Below are 9,851 nucleotides of genomic sequence, written 5' to 3' on the forward strand. Positions count from 1 at the left end.
AATCTCAAAATGTAACACTATTGGGATTTTTTTTTTTATTTGTGTCCAACTAACACTCTCTACATTAGAATGGAAAAACTTAGTGTATTGAAATTTTATTTTCCATTTGAGTCCAACTAAATCTTCTATAAAATTAAAGAAGATTACAAAAAACTAAAGTCGTTTGGGATCATCAGAACCGTATGATCCTACCAATCCTAAACAATCACAAGAATCCTTGAAAGATCTAAATCGTTTTGAACAGGTGAGATCATAAAATTGTAGAACCGTAAAATTCAAATAAGGATTTTGACAACCATGGTTATATGTAATCGTTTTCTTATAGCATGTATTCCCCTGTGGGAAGGCTTCATGATATCACTCCACATGATAATTTGAGAGCATAAGATAATTTTCCATAAGAGATAATTGGCTAGTTTGATCCAAAGCAAAAACCGTTTTGCGATCTTTCAATGACATTTTCTAGGGTGTTCGTGGTTCTAGGGAAATCAGGATATAACATCCATGATGATCACAACACCAGAGAGAGAGAGAGAGAGAGAGAGATCATACACCTGAGTTTTTTTTTTTTTTTTTTTTTAGACACTCTATTGGGATTTTTTTTTTTTTTTATTTATTTATTTGGGTCCAACTAACACTCTCTCTACATTAGAATGGAAAAACTTAGTGTATTGAAATTTTATTTTTCATTTGAGTCCAACTAAGTCTTCTATCAAATTAAAGAAGAATACAAGAAACTAAGATCATTTGGGATCATCAAAACCGTATGATCCTACCAATCTTGAACAATCACAAAAGTTCTTGAAAGATTTGAATCGTTTTGAGCAGGTGAGATCGTAAAATCGTAGGATCGTAGAATTCAAATCAGGATTTTGACAACTATGGTTATATGTAATCGTTTTCTCATAGCATGTATTCCTCTGTGGTAAGGCTTCATGATATCACTCCACATGATAATTTGATAGCATAAGATAATTTTCCATAAGAGATAATTGGCTAGTTTGATCCAAAGCAAAAACCGTTTTGCGATCTTTCAATGACATTTTCTAGGGTGTTCGTGGTTCTAGGGGAATCAGGATATAACATCCATGATGATCACAACACCAGAGGGAGAGAGAGAGAGAGATCATACACTTGAGTTTTTTTTTTTTGGATTATTTCAGATGTGTTAAAAGCTAAAAGATTAATGAGCTTATAATCTGCTTTCAGTGCAAAAGAATAGCAGGATTCCAGTTTCCGACTTAAACAATAGTTAGCAATGGGTTATAAACACCACCCAAAATAATGCTTTCCCCAGCACTAGCGGGTAAATAAACCCGCAATTTCTCCAGTATGCCATCGTGTTAATAATCCTATACAAGCTTCTAACAGGGACTACTAATGCAGAGAGTTTTGGGTGACAACAATGGTAGCTTTTGCTGAAAATTCCATCACTTGTAAGAGAGTACGACTGTTACTTCATTGAGCAGTACAGGCTCATTTTGAATGTGCTTATGTAGATGACTGCTTTGCTAGCTCTTTTTCCTGTTGTTTCTTCAGATAGCTTTGAGCGGTTGAATTCACAATCTTGACAAAAAAGTTCATGAGCATGAGCCAGACAACAGTATTCCATAGTGTGGCAACTGAGAAATCCCACTTCTTCACCTGGGAAGGTTTAGAAGAAAATTAGTAATGCGATGCTCTACAGTGCAGACCATGCCAAAATTAAGATAAATAACTCGTTCACATGATGTAATACCTTGACATTTGAGGTCGCAGGAGCAGATGCTATTAGATACTTATCTCTCATTGCATTGAGCTTGGCAATAACGTTAGGCAAGACAGAAGCAAAACCAGGTATAAAGCTCAGTATCCATATCAACTCATTTTCAATCCAGTTAAGGAGTTGATTATTGCAAACTGAGATGATGAAAATTGTCTGCAGGGGGCAAAAAAGAAATCAAAGAGCCAATAGGAATCCAAAACAAATTACGGCTTATGAGATTAACCCCTCTAGCTGGCTTTGCAGTCCATTCACATAAGTCGATTTTTTTCCCCCAATTTTAAATGGTAGTCTGTCTGACTATATAATGTTATAATTGATATGAAAAACATACTTGGTGAGGAAGAAATAAACAAATTACAAACTAGAACAACTAAGAATGATATCTGAAGAAAGTGAGAATTCTTGAACCTGTATGTGAGTTTTAATAATTGCCTTTCCAATCAATGTTGCAAGAAAAAATTCCCAAAATGGAATCCCAAATTGTCCACACATAATGCCAGCAAGGTCAAATAGAGGATTTGGAATCTGAAAAATACTTGAGTTAATTGACAGCTTACATGATAGAAAACAATAATTTTGCTTTCAAAGAATGAACATCACATAAAAATTACCAGAGAACCGGAATTCTCAGAATCAGACATGAGAACCAACAAAAATAAGCAAATAGCAAACGTGATATTATAAAATAACAAGCAAATACAGTTTCCAAGGAAATTTGGAAGCAAGTCAAATTCATATACAAAATTTCAGAAATTACCAGCATGGACACATACAGTACAGATTCTGGCTTTAGAGATATCAAGGGGTTTACATATTTAGATTCACAAGGGATCTTCAAATGTGTGTGTGTGTGTGTCTGTGTATTCTTTTCATGATTCTTTAAGGGATCTTCACTAGGAGAGAAAGAGGTAATTCAATTCCCAAGTCATTTAGAATTAGGTTTCCAAAGTCAATTAGAATTAGGGTTTAGTTTTAGTAGTTATAACTTATAAGTATGCTATGCACTGGAGAAGATTACAGTTTCATTGTTTAATAAAACTTCTCTTGGAATTTTTCCTTCCAATTGTCTAGTGCTGACTCCAACCAACCATAGGTGCTGACTCCATGAGGTTTTGTTCTCTCTTACTTGGTGCAGATTCCAAACTAGCCTAGGTGCTAACTTCTAGGTTATCTCTCCTTTATTTCTATGTTCTTTAATTCTATTGATGCATCGTTTTGGTTTTATCCTGCATTGCTAATAAAGTGATCAAGAGAAACAATCAACAACTTTTGCTCAAGTGGAGTGTCAGAGAACATGTATACAAACACAGTGTCAAAAAGATTCAAACAAGCCTATTTTATTAAAGAGTAATCAAGTGATAAAATCAGAGTAGGTCCAAACTAACCGAAGCAAGCACTAAAATTGTAAAGAAATTCAAGTGTTGGGAATGTGATAAAAGCCAGTGCTTGATTTGATTTAGGCGAGTAGCAATGAATCCTTTTCCTTCAGATGAGGGGGCACCCAATTTGCTTGACTCACTCGCTGCATCCAATTGTTTACCAGACTCGCTTGCTGCGTAAAGTGGCAGATGAGTATAGGAGCAGAATGAAATCATTAATCAGAAGAATAAAGTAAGACTATCAATGCCAATCCTTAACAAAATAAAGGGTGGAAACATGCCAAATCAAAGTAACATGAAAGCATCTAATTCAGGTAAAAGATCTGTAATTGGTATTCACTAATACCCACTACTTGAAAATCAGCAAGGATCCATAAAAGGTCCAGCTGAACATTGATCATGCATATTTAAGCTCTCACCAAATTAATTTCTTTAAAATATAATAATTTCCAATTGAGCTGCATAAATATCCAGATAAAACATGTGCTTTTTTATTGCCAAGTTACACACACACCCAATAGTTCTAAAACTCATGTCCTCACCCTCCACAACCTTGCTCTTACAATGGAAAATGTGCCATTTGAGCTCTCATAGGCTCTAGAGGAAACATGTATTACAAACTACAAAGCAGCCAACATCAGAACTTTATATAGGATGCTTCAAAGAGTTGCTGATAAGGTAAAATAATTACATTACAGAAACACACAATTACCTCTTTTTGCAATTGGTAGTGACAACCATATGGATTATCTAATATAAAATACATATTCATAAGCTATCACCCTCCATATGGGGTATATTTCCAACTCTAACCATATGTCATCAATTAGAGTTGGCAACAAGCAAGCTTAAATTAAACTTCATAGCATGGAATAAGATCATCCATATTGTACATTACATAGACCCTAGTAAACATGTTGAGTTTGCCCCTACCGTCAAATGCATTAAACTTCCAGATGTTATGAACCAGCATAAAGCATACTTGGTGAAGTAAGTCAGTTTCTTCACCCAAATTTTGGGACTAAATGAATTGCATGCATATTGTATAATTGTTCATTTCTCCATAATGGGACAAATGCAAGTTGTTGACATTGTTCAATTCCTTATCATATACCTTGGGCAAATGATTTATGTCCTAAATGAAAACTTCAGTCATCTCAAAAAATTTAACATCACAAAAGAAACATTTTAAGAAAGGGTCATGGAAAATATATGTGGTGAGCACTTTTTTCTCAGGTTTCAGTTCATTATCAATATTTGAATCATTTGAGGTACAACTCACTTCCTGAAATGAGGTCCTACCCACAAAAACTAAAACTAGTCCCGGAAGTATTACTTAAATAGGAAATATAAAAGAAAAACTATAGTCCTCATACCTGCCCTTGAGATGAAGTATGGAGGAAGCTCTCCAATAGCAGTCCCAACACCCCAAAGAATAGCCTCAATCTGAACCTGAGGCAATATGCTGCTAAGCGGAACCCGCAAACCATCTAATAACTGGAACAATGGGGGCCCAAATTCAGAGCAATCCTTATCAAGCCATGATGGACCTCTTTCCAACTGAATTGTATCATACGGAGCACTTTTTAAATCCACTCGGCCACACTGCATTGCTTTTATTGTGAAAAAAGCGATGTGGGGGCCTAGATAAAGGACAAAAGTATGCAAACCAGATCCTGAAGAAAAACAAGTGGAATAAAGGTTGATTTTACAATACCAGTGCTGATATAGTACACAAACTATGCTGGTTTGGTTGAACATTCAAAATAGAGGTGTTTGAATAAACAAAAGTGCTTTTTATCAGAATATACTATCTACATGCTTCAAACAAATATAAAAGAGAAACTTATTATTTTCCTAGCCCAAAACATTATAGCCATATCAAACCAAAAAAAAAAAAAAAAAAATCAGTTATTTACATGAGCACAAAAAAACTGATCCAGCCACTAAAATGAATTATCTATATGCACAAAAAAATTACTTACCAAGACCAATTGAAGATGCAACTCCAAGAGCCACCCACCATAGTCCAAACCGGAAATATCTCGAAATCTCCTCAACATGCTGCAGAAACATTGCACGAACACCATTTTATCCAAGAGTCAAAATAATAAGAGAAATGTCAGAAATCAAATAAAAACTCAAAAATTCACAATCAAAGGCTAAAATAAAATTGGCACAGACTTATCATCCTAATAGTAGGAAAGTAAAGAGCTTTACACTTATAACAGTTTGTCCACAACCTCATGAACAACCATAGCATTAATGAAAATGGCACAAGGAAATTGATTTCCAATAAAAAGTTATGATTATTTTTTAGAGAATGACATCGTACAAATTTAATACAACTTAGTTTTCAGCTTTTTGAAAATTTGGTGAATAATTGTACCTAGAAGAAAGTAAGGTTTTAAGAGGTTGTACTTTGAAAAATTGCAGTTTCAAACCGCAGAAATAAACAAATTCATTATATGCACAGAACTCTAGGGTGTTAACGAGTCATTCGAACTAATTACACATGCACGATGGAGTTGGGAAGTCAACATTTGCATCACAACATGGAACAGTACAGCTTTTTTCTTTGAACTCTTTAATTTATTTGCTTATGTACAACTTTATAAAAGCCTCACTTTTTCTATATTCAATTGTGATTTTGCCCACTTTCAGCAAATAAGCAAAGAGCTAATTCAAATGCACACGACTGACAGAAATATGAGTAGTAAAAATTCTGAACTACATTTACAGAGATTCTGCAGTCCATACATAACATTAACTTGCTACTGAAAATTGAAGCCACAATGAGAATTCACAAAGCAAAATACCTTCTCATGAGGGCCATCAATTGCTACAACAAGAATTCCAATAGCAATTGCCACGGTGCTTAAAAGCATTAGCCATCCTCCTTTTGCCAACAAATACGATATCGAGCTCTTAATATATTGAATAACAGCCAATACAAAGAACTTCAAAGTTCTGAAAGGTTGCGTTGTTATCATCAAATTCTCAGATTCCTGTTGATGCCTCTTGTGGAGTTCTGCAAAAAGCAGCAATTCTATCCGTTAATAGGTTTCGACAGGACCCTCAAAACCCCAGAAACAGGTAATCATTCTACTCATTTATTATTACCATTGAAGCAAAAGCATTATAAACACCGCTAGTCATCTCACAGGAAAAAAATTAAAAAAAAAAATCATACTAACTTTGCAAAAGCAGTTCTAGAACAAGAACAACAAAAAGCATTATTCAACCGCATAATTACAATTTTACACACTTCAAATTTGGATAAGCAAGTGCAAAGTAATTATTTGGATTTTCATAGATTTGAAACTTATGGTGTCTGCTCCATGATAATTGCTAATTACCATAAGCCCAAGACGCTACAGGGTTTCTTTTTTGTGTAAGGGGGATTTTCAATCCCACGTTCCTTATCTGACAGCAAAAGACTTTCCTCAATTGAGCTAACCAGAACCCATGAACACAAAGTAATTATACAACATTTAGATTGCCAAGATTGAAACTTTAGTTCAGAAAACAGCCTCTATGAAACAATTCCTTCTATAAAGACTTCATCAAACAGTTCCTAACACAACCCAATTACATGTTCCACACTTGGAAAACCCATTGAAAAGTGGATTAGGAAGCAATTACAGAACCCAAAAAAAATTCACAAAAGGGTTTATAAATTCTGAAACATTTCAAGTAAGCAAACGATATTAGTCCAATTTCACACTTTTTGATTCAACAATCAGCTCAAACTTCTGGGTTTGTTCAAACTTAAATTTAAAATTAAATAAATACAAAAAAAAAAAAAAAATACATACAGATCCAAAAACAAGAATCCTAGGTTTTTACTCCGAACCCTCAAGAAACTAAAACGAAAAAACCAATGTTTCATATTAAAGACCGAAACTTTACGAAAACCCACATATGAATAATAACAAAAAACAAGGAAAAAAAAAAACACGCTTGCCTGAGATCGCCACGTCAGCAGGTTGAGAGGAAGAGGGAGAAGATGAAGAAGAAGGAGGACGAGGATTTGATTTTTTGTGAGACCCCATTACTAGCACATACCGGACTCGCAGGAATCCACAAGCTCCCACAACTATATTTATATGTATGAATTTTTTTTTAATATTATTATTATTTATTAAAATAAAAAATAAAAAAATTGTGGTGGGTGTGAGCCTTTTTTGTAATTGGTTGCAGAGAATGGAGGAGAAGGATCAACAGGAAAATATATTTCTGGTAATTTGTTTTCTGGGATTTGGAAATTTTTTTTTTTTTTTTTTTTTTTGGGTTTGGTTTGGTTTGAATGAAAGTTGGAGAGATCTATAAAAAAACAAAAAACAAAAATAAGGAGCGAATAAACACAGAGAGAGGGAAGAGTTACTTAGGAGATTGGAGGAGTTTGCGTGAAGATGAAATTCTGTAGCTTCTCTCTCTCTCTCGCTCTGTGTTTGTCTGTCGTTGGAGTCTCTCCACTCTTTCCTCCTTCACAAAGCTACCCAATTGGGAATGGAATTTGGAATTGGGAGTTTATTTATTCTAAAAAAAAAGGTAAATATATTCAATTAAATGTCAAAAAATTTTAAAATTTTGATAACGGGTGGGTGTGTTTAGTTAAGAGAGCAGTAAATTTGCATTTTTAGGAAGGGTGAAAAAACGAAATCAAAGTAATACCACCAAATTTTTTTGAGTAATTATATTTATAGCTACCATTTATTGTTCCCAAAACTTTTTAAGCATTGCCAACAATCTTGTAACTACCATTTATCGTTGGCATTTTTTTTTTTAAATTTTTAATTTTTTGTGTTTTCAAGGAGAGTCCGAATTTAGTAAAGATGAGTTGTAAAATTTATATTTTATACCATCTAATAACATCAAATGAATTCACAGTTAAGTTGAATTTTTAAATAAATGTTAGAATTAATGGTGTGTTGTTATGTATATTTTTTAATCTTTAATATAATGATGTGGCATGTTAGGATTGGATGGGTAAAACTTAAATTTTATACCATATCCTTATAGAATTTAATCTCTTTCAAAAGATATTTAGTGAGTTTCAATTAGTTCAATTAGTAAAATATTTTATAGTTAAATAAAATATTTGGAATTCAATCCCCAACTATATCAAAAAGGCCAAAACTGATTAATGTTTTGGTTTAATAATAAAGTTTCAACATTTAATGAGTTTCAGTTAGTTCAATTTTTTTTTTTTTGAGAATCTAGCTCAATTGGTTGAATTCCAAATAAATTGAATAAAAATAATTTAAACCAAAATAGTTTGCAAGAGTTCAGAAGATCTCAATTGTTGCATGTTCGACGACAAGAAAACAAACTAGCTCATATCTTGGCACAACACGCCAAAGGAATTGATAATTGTAACTTTAATAGAGGAAACTCCATCTTTTATTAAGTCCTTTGTGATTCAAAATGTTTTGTATCTCTTCTATTTTTAATAAAGTTAACAAATTTATTATAAAAAAACTAAAATAGTTTAACAAGATGTGTATGTATATATAATATATAATAATGACATAGAAAAATGTTGGGTTTTGAAGGCTTATATGAAAAAATTGGAAAACGATGATAAAAAAAATCAAAATCTTTCATTTTTTGAATAATAATAATATATTTGGGCTTTAAAAAACGTACATAATATTGTAAAAAAGAGTTAGCCAAAATTTTGAGAAATTATTATTTACATTGGGAGGACTGCTGATATGGTCCTCCCTGATCAATGAGATGATGTTATCTATGCAAATGTATATGTAAGCTTCTTAATTAACACAAAGAATAAAAAGTAAAAATTACTAGATGATGTCACATTTGCATAAATAATAGTAGTTTATTGGCTAGGAGGCCAGGGAAGACCACGTCAGTAGTATACTTGGTGGACCTAATAATTTCTCCAGAAATTCAAAGGATCAATTGAATTTGGTGGATAGAATTATTTATTAGGGATTTTGAGTTTGGAAAAAAAAAAATTCCATCCAATCCATTGACATTCCTATAATCCTACATGCTTCTCCTAACTTAGTTTACTATTGTTTTTCAAATAACCTAAAGCTTATTTGCTCAGAGGCACTACCTGAACTTGGATTCAAACTCTGTAACAATTTACTGTAGCAAGAAACAAGTCTTCATTAACAAATTTATTATTATTTTTAATATTAGTTTCATGTTGAGAGTAGATTTTTATTTTTAATGTGTGTGTGTTTTTCTTTCCAGATTTGATCTACTAATCCATTTGATTTTTTTATTTTATTTTATTTTATGAAAACATAATTTCATTATAATTTGATGGTGAAATGGATGCTAAAATTTAAAATAAACTATAAAAAAAAAAAAAAGAAGGTATTCATTTGGTGAGAGAGAGAGAAAAATAAAATAAAAAGAGAGAGAGCAGAAAGGTAGTCACTTGACATAATGGAAACATATACACTTTATGCAAAACAATGTATAAGACATGATGTGTGTATGCATGTTTTACAACATATTACCAAATTTGTTATATATGTAGGCTAACAAATATCTGTCTCTGTGGAATTGGAACTTAGGAAAGACATACTTGTAATCTACCAATGGAATTTTTATTTTTTTGTAAGAGTAGAATGTTCTTTGTAGTTTTTTTTTTTGCATTGGTTATGATTTTTTTTTTTATACTGTTATATATATATATATATAAATAGAATGAATTTTCGATCTTA

The 9,851-nt window shown here is 32.5% G+C and overlaps 1 protein-coding gene across 2 annotated transcripts; it reads right to left on the reverse strand.

The window, feature by feature from the left end:
- Positions 1–1,166: 1,166 nt before the first annotated feature.
- Positions 1,167–7,671, reverse strand: LOC111988922 (vacuole membrane protein KMS1). Of its 2 annotated transcripts, none has more exons than XM_065760129.1 (8): positions 7,532–7,671; positions 5,964–6,175; positions 5,130–5,208; positions 4,521–4,820; positions 3,151–3,317; positions 2,174–2,290; positions 1,739–1,918; positions 1,167–1,644 (listed from the first exon to the last, which is right to left on the reverse strand). In XM_065760129.1, exons 2-8 carry the CDS (start codon positions 6,135–6,137, stop codon positions 1,492–1,494), a joined length of 1,170 nt encoding a protein of 389 aa, XP_065616201.1. In that variant the 5' UTR covers positions 6,138–6,175; positions 7,532–7,671; the 3' UTR covers positions 1,167–1,491. The 2 variants fall into 2 exon arrangements, with proteins under 2 accessions (XP_065616201.1, XP_065616200.1); XM_065760128.1 differs by having other exon boundaries at positions 7,112–7,671.
- Positions 7,672–9,851: the final 2,180 nt, after the last annotated feature.

Source organism: Quercus suber, unplaced genomic scaffold (assembly GCF_002906115.3).
Source record: "Quercus suber isolate HL8 unplaced genomic scaffold, Cork oak 2.0 scaffold_354, whole genome shotgun sequence".
Classification (NCBI taxonomy): Eukaryota; Viridiplantae; Streptophyta; class Magnoliopsida; order Fagales; family Fagaceae; genus Quercus; species Quercus suber.